The following is a 13,612-nucleotide window of genomic DNA, read 5'->3' as shown; positions in this document are numbered from 1 at the left end:
TATCTTGTAACGCTCCATTTTTACTTACCCGGAACTATCAGCTATCAAATAATTTTTAATAGAGTTTCCAATACTTTACTGCACGAATGGTGACATATTAAAATCTTGCATTAATTTTGCGATACCCTTTTTATGTAGATACATCGAAAACTTCAGAAACTATTTCTCTGAGGTGTCAACAAATAGAATCACGGTTTTTTGCTTGCATTCATTGTGATTTTCAATCCTTAAAAGGCCTGCACAGTGACAGTAAATTTTAAAATACTTCTACTCTGAAATTAATTGGTATTTATATGCACCCCTATGCTAACATCACTACCTTAATTGTATGGAATAAGGAAGACGCGATTTCTTACGATTGCCAAGATATGTCTATTTCTTCTGAATATTGAAATGTATTCTTATAATATATAAATTTCTATATAAATTATTTTAGCTCTGTATCATTTAATCATTAACTGAAAATAATGGACGCTGCAACACGAAAAAGGCTATTCTTGCCTATCAACTTACTATGACAAAATAAACTTTGTTTTAGCCTTGGACAAAGGCGTCGGCAGATGATTTTATTTGGACTGTCACGAAAAGGCTTCTTGCATAAAAATGATTAAGTGATGAATCATTTGAATGCGATGCATTGAAAATGTTTTGTGTTTGTTTGCAAACAAATATTCTGAAATAGTTATGTTAGTTTTCAGGGAGGGGGGACTCAGGGAGCTCTAAAACGTGGAGATTCGTTAAAATCTCGAATTTGAATTTTTTGACCATTACTATACTTACTACATACTCGAGAAATTAATTGAAATTTAGCAGTCCATGTACAATTTTTTATGATTAAATTGTATCTGAAAGGGATAAATATACTTTTAGTCTGAGAGATTGTAAATTTATTTGTAATTGTAGCTCTAAAGTTTGAATTCTGCGATCGCGAGATTTGAAATTTGAATCTTTAGTTTTTTATTAGATATTATATGATAGTAAAATTAATGATAAATATTCATCCAAAGTGATTGCCACGGTGTCATTAGATGCAAATCACACGATTCAAAGTTTTTATTTGCATAACGTAACGAGTTAAACTAAATTAGTCGATTTAGGAGCTCGCAGAATCTGCTGATTTAGAAGCTGTTATCTGATCACTTCCGAATCACGAATTCTGCATGTTGTAACTCATAATATAGCTTCAAAACAAGTCCTTGATTTAAACAAAAAATAAAAATTCAAATTTTCAATAAACAGCTTCCGGATATAAATTCAGTTTATTCCATTGTTTTCGTACTCTTTAGTTATTAATGATAATTATACAGCGAGGCTTTTATAATAGCTCTTAAAATTACTTCCGAATTATTATAATAAAGATGAATGTATGTGTTTAAGTGTTTGTTGGTCAGACCAGATGAGTTACAGATCCAAAATTGGCGCATATATTGGAAATGTGCATCTCGAAATAAGTTTCTGAAATTTTTCCGCTATAACTTCTAAAAATATTATTGCACAAAAATTGTTTTATCATTTTCCGTCTTTTTAATGATACAATTTAATAATCATGCAAACGTTTCTTGAATTCTGGCAATTTTTTCCAAAAATGTGTTTCTTTCCCTAATTTCCACCAATAAATATTAAATATTTAATCGCGTGATTTTCTTCCTTTAGCGAAAGTTAAAAAAATAATCCTTTATTCCTTTTTCAATTTTGAAAAATTGGCGCTGGTCTTTCACTTGTCTTGAAAACCACATTCAAAACAATAGAGCAAACACTGTAGGTTTGAATAAAACACATACAAATATACATTCTTCTTTAAATAAATAGATATGATATATAACTTTGCTTTTTTATCTTCTAATGAACTCAAAAGTAATTCTGATTCAATCTGCACTGTTTTCGCCAGATTAAAATTATCATTTTTCGATTAATGCACTACATTAAGGAATGGTACGCAGTAAAATGAGCTATTATCACATATCCTAATTACGCAAATAATTACGAGTTTGCCCTTTTTTCTAAATGTAAACATCCCTATCCTTCCATCTTTTCTTTCCTCTTTTTTGACGAAATAAACGCCTCCTGCCGATGCGCAAGAGCGCAGAGGGTTTCCGAATCCGCGAGTGAATAACAGTAGTCAAGATCTCCACTGTTTCCATAAACGGTCATGAGAACATAGGCTAGATATGTGGAGATGAGTTCCAAAATGCCAGTGTTCTCTGATGAGATAATTAAATTTTGAAAGAAACTTGATTAAAGCCAAGCCTATTTTGGCGTTTAGTCGGCGATATCGGATTTCTTTGATGTGCGGCTAGGGATCTATAAAGTTGCGATAAGATGGTGTGCATTTAGGTGAATTATTCCGTGATCCACATATTGAAATTAAGATAATAATATTTTAAATTTATATCGCCAGTCGGCAATGATTTGCATAATCTGAATGAAAATTAACATCGTCAGTCAACAATGACTGATGTTACCTGGACGAAAAGTACCACATCAGTCACTGGTGTCAGTATATTATCAGCCACCGAAGACTGGCGCAGTCCAATCGGAAAGTTCAGTATCAGTCATGACTGACAGGCGCATAATGTGTTAGTATTTCTTAACTATATCATGCACTTTTTATTTTGAGCAATATTTTGGCACTAGATTGACTAGCTTCCTATCCTGGGACTGATAAAATAAAGGATTTTTGTTAAAGTGCTGACAATAATGTAGTGATATAAATCTCTTGTCTCCACAGGCGCCATGATCATGTCAACAGAAAGTGAACCTACGCAGATAAATCGCAAAGGGTCCATGATCTATATGTTTCCACAGAAGGCACGATCATGTGAGCCTTAGCTGAACCTGTGGAGATAGATCATCGGCCATTTATGATCTATCTCCACAGATTCAGTCTATATTGACATGATTATGGCGTCTATGGAGACAGAACACGGGTCATTTATGATCTATCTCCATAGGTTCAGCCTCTGCTAACGTAATCGTGGCGTCTGTGAAGATAGATCACTAATGGCCCGCAATCTATCTCCACAGACGCCATGATTATGTTAGCAGAGGCTGAACCTATGGAGATAGATCATAAATGGCCCGTGTTCTGTCTCCATAGACGCCATAATCATGTCAATATAGACTGAATCTGTGGAGATAGATCATCGGCCATTTATGATCTATCTCCACAGATTCAGTCTATATTGACATGATTATGGCGTCTATGGAGACAGAACACGGGTCATTTATGATCTATCTCCATAGGTTCAGCCTCTGCTAACGTAATCGTGGCGTCTGTGAAGATAGATCACTAATGGCCCGCAATCTATCTCCACAGACGCCATGATTATGTTAGCAGAGGCTGAACCTATGGAGATAGATCATAAATGGCCCGTGATCTGTCTTCGCAATCCTCTTCTGTGATAAATAGATTAAACTTTGAATTGAAAGAAGCTAATTTAATATTAGCATAGAATACGAAAACTTTAAGCTGTGAACCGCTCTTTGATTCTACGTCAATTTGTGGGGGACCCCCCGCTTCAACTAAAGGGCTTGATTAAAACCCTCTTCAATGTCGACCGCCGATAAATCTCAGCAGCCTCTTGTAATGCAAACACTGGACGCCATACCTAGAAGCGCTCTTAAAACTACGACGAAGCGATCGCCTTTGAAAAATATTGACGCAGCTTCATCGCGTTGCGTAATATATCTCAGCATTTATGCATGAAAATATTGGTGGCTCAACAGCAATGCGAGCGCTTGATTTACTCCAAGTGCATTAGCGAAAAAAAATCTACATATTTCGTTTTTGAATCTCCTGATAACACCCTTTACAAGATGCGTGCCTCGAATTCAAGATTTCAGATCTTTCTTTGTTTTCAAAATAGGTAAAATCTTTAATGTTTGAATATTTCTATCTTGTTGATTCTATTGAATATGTAAAATGGTATTAAATCTGCAACTTTAACTTACATTGCGAAATGTACATATTCATTTGTTTTTTTTTATTGTTTATTTCTTTTAGTTTATCCATATGTTAACTACATTTAAGACAACACATTGAACCTTTTTCTCTCTAGGTGCGAATGTCATCTCAGTGTAATAAGTGTTTAAGGGCTATAAATTATAAATGGCAATTGAATTTACTTGTCTGCTTTTCTTTTCATTTCTATTATTTATTTAGATAATAACTTCCATTTCGAGAATGTACTTCTCACTGATGCGATTACCCTGCCCCCCCCTTCTTGTACGCTCATGAACTGTACCTATCATCAGCTTTTAATGGCCAACTGCGCAATGATGATACACCATACAATTAAAAGTACGCGTGACTTGCTTAAATATACACAAAATCTGTACAATATCAATTTTTTTTAAACCCTTCGGAAAATTCGGGTTTTTTTTCCTAACAGTCGATATTACACACTGCCTAACTCAAATTAAATGGTGCTTTATCGCAAAATGTTTCAGAATTCAATCGAACGGCAAGGAGTTGAGGACCACACCCATAGAATATATTTGAAGTGTTTGTGGATTATGTGTGATTTCTGTATCGGAAAAATAGCACCGTTAAATTATTTAATTTTAGCCCACAAGATTGAAAAGCTATAATTCGATAGACATTTATGAAGCCAAGAATGAATTTAATTATTTTGAATTAATTCATAAAATTATAATATTTTGTAATTTGAATTTTTAGGTTTTATTTTGATGCAGGGATAATGTTAGAGCCCCGCCCCCTCCTGACTGGATCTTATTCTGTTCGATAAATGAAAAAGTGTAAGGTTGACCCTCTCAAATTTTCATCAGATTTTCTTTTTCGTACACATAGTGTAGAGAAAGTAATCATCAAATAATTCGAACTCGAGATTTTGACGAATCTCCCCGTTTTAGACCTCCTCGAGTTCGAAAAACACATTTTTGGAAAATGTCAGTCTGTCTGTGGCAAAGATAACTCAAAACGTTTTGAGCTAGACGGTTGAAATTTGGTATACGGTCTTAACACCAAATGTTCAGGTTTCTATCGAATTTTGATTAAATTCTGTTCAGAATAAGTTTGTCTGTCCGCTTATTCGAATATCAGTTAACACAAAAATTATAAAACGAAGAGAGCTGGATAAATAAGATGCGGTTCACTGGTTTAATATCTATAGTGTATAGACACCTGTCAAATTTTGTGCCATATCCAATAACGAGTTGATTGTTTGTCTGTACTTTCAGAAACATGTAAACGCGATAATTGAAAAACGCAATAACGTAAATATATCAAATCTGGCATGGGATTTTGTGACTATTAGTGCAATAATGCATCAAATCTTTGTTTCAGTCGGTTGAGAAAAACGCGTCTAAAGCACAAATTCTTTTTTCGGATACTATTAACGGAATGCCTGGGAATATTCGCTTAGTATGACATGATAAATTCATTGAAAATGCTGAATTCACGCCAAAAGTACATATTTCATAACTATTGTACGCCAATGCCATGTAAGGCGTTCTCTGGCATAAGTTTATTAGAATATGTGAGAAAGTTTCGAGGAGACCACTTCTGGTTTATTTATTTTGTTGAATAATTGAGTGTGAAAGGTATGAAGAAATTGTAAAAAATCTGTAGAGATTTTGTGTGTGTGTGTGTGTGTGTGTGTGTGTGTGTGTGTGTGTGTGTGTGTGTGTGTGTGTGTGTGTGTGTGTGTGTGTGTGTGTGTGTGTGTGTGTGTGTGTGTGTGTGTGTGTGTGTGTGTGTGTGTGTGTGTGTGTGTGTGTGTGTGTGTGTGTGTGTGTGTGTGTGTGTGTGATTATAATAGCAGCACCCACGACTGAGCTATTCATCTACGCTCATTAAATCCCTTAATCCTTTGGGTACACATTTTACTTTATTTTTTTTGTTTGGAGCTCAATTTTTTTGGACACTTAAATAGTATATTTTATGCAAAAATTCATTTATTTTATATTAGTCATAAATTAAAGTATTTAGTATTACAAGAAAAATTGAAATATAGATTTTTAAAAAATGCGCTACGTTCTGATACCTCAAGGAACTTGTATGCAATACTTAAAGGGTTAATGTCTCTGGCGAAATAAAGAAAAGTTTTCAGGGAGGAAAATCGCAAAGATTTCTTGTTGCAAATTTTCCAGACAGAATATTATCCCCCTCCCGATTACCACCTACCACCTGTTAAAATGCCGAAACCAACAAAAAATTATATATATATATATATATATATATATATCCATAGCTTATAATAAATAAGTTAGTAGAGCTTTTCAACATTCTTTTATGATGGCGTTGTGAAAAATCGTGATTTTATCAATATCGACGCTGTATGTCAGAATTCAAGCAATGCATCAAACACTTCCAGAACACTGAAGTTTTGCTTTTGTTCGAACTAAATTAATTTCCCCATTCAGAGGTCACCACTGCTTTCTTACAGCTCTGAATATTTAAAAGGAGACCTTGATTTTCCGTTGGAGAAGGCTGAAATGTGTCTCGTTCTTTTTCCCACAGCTACTCTCCTCCAATCCCGAAAAGCGAGTTGAGCAAATCTCGAAGTCATACCGGTTCTCTGCGAGTTCCAAGGCGCTCTTCTTGTCTCACGCAGTCCGGGGGACCCATCAAAGGAGATCACTCTGCTCTCAAAGAGTGCAACAGGTAAGATGTACCACTATTCTGTCTGTTTGTGAGAAACACGTTCTAGAATACACGAAGTCAATCGGGAACTCTCACTTTCTTTTCCATCTCTTCTGTTGCGCTCATTCTGGTCATTACTTACTTGCGTGCGAAGTGTACAGGAAAAGTATTGTAACTGCCGAAGATAAAAACGGCCTTGAGATTTTGATGACTCTCCTATTTCTCAGACTTTTCCGAGTTCAAAAAATTAAAAGATGCCCCAAAATTAAAGCAAGATTTGAATTTGAAACCATTCGTGCAGTAAAAGCTTGCCAACCCTATTAAATAACATTTGACAGGTGACAGTGCAGGGTTATTAAAAATGGAACGTTACACGATAGAACAATGTTCTAACGCAAGATTTAAATTACGCAAGATTAACAAAAAAAGTTTTTTTTTCTCTTTAAATTGTTATATTTTTATTGAATCGTAAAGTACACAGGAGAGGGTTATTTATAGAATAACACATAGGGCAAATGACCTCCAATGATTTGCTGGCAGATACACACTCTTTTATCGAAATGTTCCATGACAATTTTGCATAAATATGGGGGAATTTCGTTGATACAACGTTGAATTTCCTCCTTCAATGCACGCATGATTGTGGCTTGTTGACATAGACCTTTGATTTTAAATAACTCCATAAAAAGAAATCCAGTTGGGGGCCAATCTCTATCTAGGGGGCCAATTCTCAAATTTTCGAAATATGGCCGCAAAGACTTAAATAAATATGGCATGAAATTTTGATATTAAGATTGTAATTTTGTGTTAAATTGTTGTTTTTATCGATCGAGAAAGAGGCATCTGCAATCCATGGATTCATCTCTGTGCTACGGGGCACAAAATAACTCTTGTGAAAAATTCTGAAAATAAAAATGAGCTCTTTTGACATTCATGAGCTTACCCCGAATTCACAATTTTCATTCTGGCATGAGGGAAGTAAATTTTTCCTTTCTCGTATACTTAGTATAGAGAAATTATAATAATCGTCAAGTAATTAGAACTACAGATTTTGATAAATCTCGATGCTTCAGATCTCCCTGAGTTTGAAAAACACATGTTCGAACAATGTCCGTCAAGCAGCTAGGACAAAGATAGCTGAAAAAAGCTTTGAGCTAGACGGAAGAAAATTGGCATACGGTCTTTGCACGAATTTGTAAACTTATTATCAAATTTTGAACAAAATCCTTTCAAAGGAAGTGTGTCTGCCCGGTTGTTCGAATACAAGTTAGCACAATAACTAACTGTAAAACAAAGAGATCTTGATAAATAAAATTCAGTACACAGATTTAACTACTCTAGAAATTATCAACAATGGGGTTAACCGCCTCTAGATCTGTATTTTCTGGAACATGTAAACACGATAGCTTAAAAATGTAAAGATTTAAATATATCAAATTTGGTGTAGGTTTTTGTCACTACAAGCATAATATTTTGTCAGTTTTTTCAAATCGATTTGGCAAAATGCGTGTATAACACAATTTTGATTTTCGGATAGTATTAATCGCTTGCCAGGGATTGATCACCAAGGGTGGCACAATGGATTCAGTAAAAATGTTAAATTAAGGTTAATATAAGGCCCCAAAGGTTAATATTTCGTAACTATTGCATGCGAATGTTGTGAAGGCTTTCCCTGGATCATCACCTTTATTAGAGGGTATGAGAGAAAGCTTTGGAGGAACACTCCCTCTGGTTTATGTAGCATTGCATAATGGAGTTCAAAATGAAAGTGCCCCGGTTTATATGAATTGAATTACATGACCATTAACTGGGTTCATTAAGAATATTTTCTTAACAGTTCATTAAATCATGAATTTTCTCTCCCTTTTCTTCGCATCTAACTATCCTTGCCTCATGTTACTCGAGTGTTCTGCTTTCGACATTATTTTTCACGATTTCGGAGAAAATGCTTTCGAAATAGCTGAAACCTGTTGCGAGGATGAATATTTTTCCCGCTCCTCCTTCCCATTGTGCAACATTCGAGGAGTGTTTGAACAACTGTCAAGGGCCGCACGCGCGCATTGCGAGGCGAAAAAAAGTGAGCTCCTGCTACTGGTCATTTCGTGCTGGAGGAACGATGAAAATTTCTAAAAATAAAGGCCCTAATGGACAATAAAATATCTCGGTTTAGCCCTTTTTATTGCGGTTAAGATACGTTCTTACATTCCTAATGCTTTTTAAGAGCAAAGACAATTTGAATTGACAACGCTGAGAGAGCTTTAGTGGTCTGTTATTACAGCCAGTTAAATAATTACGAAATTAACAAATCTCTACAAATAATAACTAGCGAGAGTAGTTTATCCAAGACTTTCTCGTGTGTATTCTAATAATCTTTGTCATGACTGAGAACGACTTACAATAGTTACGAAATATTAACTTTTGGCGTGCATTTAAAATTTTTGCTAAATCTATCCTATCATCCTTGGCGAGTTATTTGGCGATTAATCCCTGGCATGCGGTGAATAAAAACCAAAAATCGAATTTTTGTTTTAGACACGTTTTTCTCAACCGATTGAAACAAAAATTTGACACAAAACTGCACTTGTAATCACAAAAACCCATACCAAATTTGATATATTTAAGTCATTGCGTTTTTGAATGATCGCGTTTACATGTTTCTGAAAGTACAAACCAACAGGCAGTCACCTAATTGTTGGTTTTTTTTTTCTCAAATTTTGACAGGTATCTACAATATAGATGTTAAATCTGTGTTTACTTATCGTTAGTTATCGTATTAACTTATCTATATTAGTATCTGTAGTTATCGTGTTAAACTTATCTATATTAGTATCTGTAGTTATCGTGTTAACTTATATTCGAATATCTAGACAGGCGAACTCCCTCTGGACAAATTGTACACAAAATTTGATAGAAATTTGCAAATTTGGTGTAAAGGCTGTATATCAAATTTCAATCATCTTGCTCAAAGCATTTTGGAGTTATCTTTGTCTTGTACAGACAAGTAGATATTTTCCAAAATTGTGTTTTTCGAACAGAGGGAGGTCTAAAACGTGCAGATTCATTTTAGACGTCCCTCGAGTTCGAATTTTTTGACGATTACAATACTTTCTCTTTACTACGTATACGAGAAAGTAAGAGAGAATATGTATTATGTGTTTCGCAGTCTACTAGACAAAATGCTTGATCCAGAACTACGGAATCTGGCAAGCATAAATTTTGGAGCACATCATGTAGGGCAATCTTTTGAAATTTTAGTTTAATTTAAAATTAATATAGATTAATTTAAAAGTAATCTATATTTTGACAACTCCCGAAAATGTTATAGCACAAGCTAGTTTTTATACTATTTTAAAATTTAAAATATTGTCTTTATAATGACATCAGTTTAGTTGTGGTACAAAATTTTTTTAAATTAGAGTTGATTAAAAATTTTCTTAATAATTATTAACAATGGATTCATTATTATACCAAAAATCAAACAGTTTTCATCATCTCATTAAATATTTAGTTTCATGATCCTCTCTCCCTATTTCTGAGAGAAAAAGCAGATTCTGTTCAATATTTGAGAAGTTTACATGGTAGAAATGAGAAAGAGAAATTACAGTATTGCGTTAGTTAGAAAGTAAATGAACCGAATAGTTAAGTTTTTAATAGCACTATAATATCATGAGTTTTAACTTTATTAGGATAATTCAAGTGCAAAACGTATAATAGCCAACTAAAATGACACAGCGTTTTATATCCATGACAATCTGATATTTAAAAATTAGTTTGTTGATAAAATCGTGGACACGAAGCAATGCCCAAAAGGTTTGATTGAAATTAAATGCAACCAATATTTTTGTCGAAACAGTTGATCGCCAAACGCAGCTAGTATTTAGAAAAAATGATACATTTGAAAAAAATTTATTTTAAGGCTCCATTAATCGAATTTCGTGTAATAAAATTCTCTATTTGAAATGTTACCAATCTGTTACATGCGTCCTTTTCTACAGCTGTAACGCACATGGAAAGAGGCATTGCGTCATCAGAGTATGACCTTGCATAGCTTTCTCTGCACTGCCAGCTTGAGTTAATATTAATTACAGAGTTATTTAAGTATACCTCTTGAGATATCATCACTAATTTTGCCACAATCTGCTTCCATGGATATTTAGAACTGTTCTATTTAAATTTTGCTTTATTATACCCCTTGTGTTTCAGACAATTGTTGTAACAGTTCCTTGTATGGTTAGGAACGACAATGGCCTGGTGGTAAAATCTTGAGTTCGGAACCGATGATTCCTACGCGCGAAACTTGATTCTTATTAACTTCCGTTCTGCATATGAGTACATATCTCCAGGTTTCAAAATTACAATGTCTGTTCAGAAATAATTATCATATTGCTTGAATACTTCCTAAGGGAAGGGTTGTATCGTAGCCAGTGATGGCTCTTAGGACTCAACCACAGTTACCGCCAGTGTTGCTGTTGAGGCGATCCGGTCATTCAAGTTTTTCCGTGTGCCTTAATCAGTTTCTGATCATATTGCTTGAAAACCGAATGCTTATATAACTAAACCAAATCGAATATTAGATGGTCAGCTAATTGCTGATAATTATCCATTCTGTTTAGTTGAAAAATTAAAAGAATTTTTTTTTAATTAATATTCTTAGAATGAGTGTCTCAGTGAACATTATTATGAGTAGTGAACATTGGTATTTCTTCAATTTTTAAAATGAAAACTTAATTTTTATGATGAAAAATTTAGTTTTCTTCTTGGAAGTTCTTTTTTCAAATAAATGTTTTATTCCACTCAAGTGGAAGTAAGGACAGGTAGCATAATGACAGGGCGGAGTAGACAGTGATGTAGCAAAGCTAGCTAGCTCCAGGAGATTATGATTCTACTTTCCCCCTTCTTTATCTGTGGTTTAAAAATACAAATAGTTCCCAGCCCATGGCATTATTTTATCCCCCTCCCGTAGGATATTTATTTTAAAAAGTAACATAGACGCTCCAATGTTTTGTCCTCATGGCGCCTACAAATACTGCCGCCGGAGGTGTCTATACCCTTTTTGCTTCCAGGTGACTACATCATGGCGATGGAAGTTATGATCGACGACATCATGGAAATTTATCGTTAGTGTGTTCATATCACTTTTTTGAAGTGAAATATGAGAAGACCATATCCTGAGGGCCTCCTACTTTTGCCAAGATATTGTTGAGATTAGAAAGGAAAAATTCATTTTATGACCCAGGCGTCATAAGCATCACGCCATTGGCGAGGATGCCTGAAAATGAATTTTATGATCTAGGCATCATTGCTCTCACTATGCCACTGGTAAGGATGCCTGCTAGATCTTCATTTACAAATGGGCAGGTGTCATTGATCCTCACTACGCCACCTCTGAAGATGCCTGCTAAATGCTTCATTTACAAGTAGTCAAATTCATTTTATGACCCAAGTGTCATTGACCTTCACTACGCCACTGGTGAGGGTGCCCGATAGATGCTTCATTTAAAAATGGTCATAAAATTCATTTGTGTGCGTAGATGTTTATGATCAAATATGTATGTACCAATTTGAACCAGCTATATAATGATTAGAAAATTAACTCTAAAAAAATTAGAAGTGTTTTCTTTCAAAGAATTTATTATTCAGTGGTTAATATGTGAAAATTTAATAAAATATATTTATTTGAAAGATATGAATGGTGATGAATTGATGTACCTGGATTTATAAATTATTTTGATTGAAAATGTTGACTGCGAATGAAGTTTCTGCTCTCCCAAAATTCATAAATCAAGAGGGGGGGGAAATTCTAGACTTATGCTCACCTATGCTTGTTTAAAAAGTTAAAGGGCTTATCTATATGTTTTATAAGTTAACCAATTCAAAGAATATTGAATACAATTGTTAAAGCTTATCTTCTTGATTTTCTTCATTCTGAAACTTAATATTTTCCACAGAAGACCTCCAACTCCTCTAACTGTATTTCCGGACTCCCATCACTGCGTCCGGTTCGATGAACAGCTTCAGTTATCCGAACAGAACATCCGACGATCCTGCCGCAAACTTTTTGCCACACTCTATGCCCAACGATTCTCCTATCCAAATCACCAAGACAGCAGCTTCCTCCATGGCCGCATCCATTCAGGTTCCACTCGGTTCCGCAGCAGGACAGTTCCAGAACTCGAGTTGCGACAGTACAGTCCCTTGATCTCGGATAGTTATTCCAAACATGAAAGATCCTACAAGGAGAACGTAGGCCCTCTGGAGAGTAGGAGGTCGGGGAGTTTGTCGTCTTCGAGCAGTAGATCGGTACACAAGTCGGTGTCTGATGTCAGCATTGGAGGAAAGGTGAACTTTTTATCTTAAGTTTTGCTTTTAAACATGTTTATACATATCGACTTCGAAATGTGTTTTTTGCTTTAAATAGCTTTATTTTAATTTCATTATTGAGCCTTAGATTTCTTGTTTGAAATTTGTTTTTAAATCATTAAATTTTGCTTTATAACCAAAAAAAAAAATTCTTGTGTTTTTCACTCGTATGAAACAGAATGAACGAAATTTTATTTATATATACAATGTATAATAAAGTTTTGTGCTGTGTTTTGTATTTGAAAGAAATTAATTTAACTTAATCAAAAACCTGAGATTATAAACTCTTCTTTGGAATTTTTCCACAATGGTTGATAAAAGCAAATTTAGTTTAATACACATTTTTTTTTTTTTTTTTGCATATAGTGATATTCCGAAATTAAGTTTCTAACTTTGCAAATAAGTTAGTGATCATCTAACTAATCAAGATATCTATCTTCAAAATCTTTCTTTGCTTATAAATGTGAGCGATTTTTATTTAATTGAATGCAAAGGCTAGAAAAAAACTCTGGAATGAAAACATGTGATAAAGAATTCAGTTTCCTAACATATAGACATAAAGCAGTATGTAATATATATATATATATATATATATATATATATATATATATATATATATATATATATATATATATATATATATGCATT

The 13,612-nt window shown here is 34.2% G+C and overlaps 1 protein-coding gene across 2 annotated transcripts in view; it reads left to right on the top strand.

The window, feature by feature from the left end:
- The window catches only part of LOC129965538 (uncharacterized), a 130,014-nt gene that overhangs the window by 96,558 nt on the left and 19,844 nt on the right, over nucleotides 1–13,612 (top strand). Inside the window, exons 1-3 of one of the 2 annotated variants that reach the window (XM_056079513.1) lie at nucleotides 3,748–3,866; nucleotides 6,482–6,625; nucleotides 12,553–12,943. In XM_056079513.1, the coding sequence (XP_055935488.1) occupies nucleotides 3,817–3,866; nucleotides 6,482–6,625; nucleotides 12,553–12,943 (585 nt within the window). In that variant the 5' untranslated portion in view covers nucleotides 3,748–3,816. Of the gene's footprint in view, nucleotides 1–3,747; nucleotides 3,867–6,481; nucleotides 6,626–12,552; nucleotides 12,944–13,612 lie in introns of those variants that run through there. The other variant, XM_056079512.1, reaches the window with a different exon arrangement.

Source organism: Argiope bruennichi, chromosome 4 (assembly GCF_947563725.1).
Source record: "Argiope bruennichi chromosome 4, qqArgBrue1.1, whole genome shotgun sequence".
Lineage (NCBI taxonomy): Eukaryota > Metazoa > Arthropoda > Arachnida > Araneae > Araneidae > Argiope > Argiope bruennichi.
The sequence above is the reverse complement of the archived record's forward strand: the minus strand, read 5'-3'. Positions and strand labels throughout refer to the sequence as shown.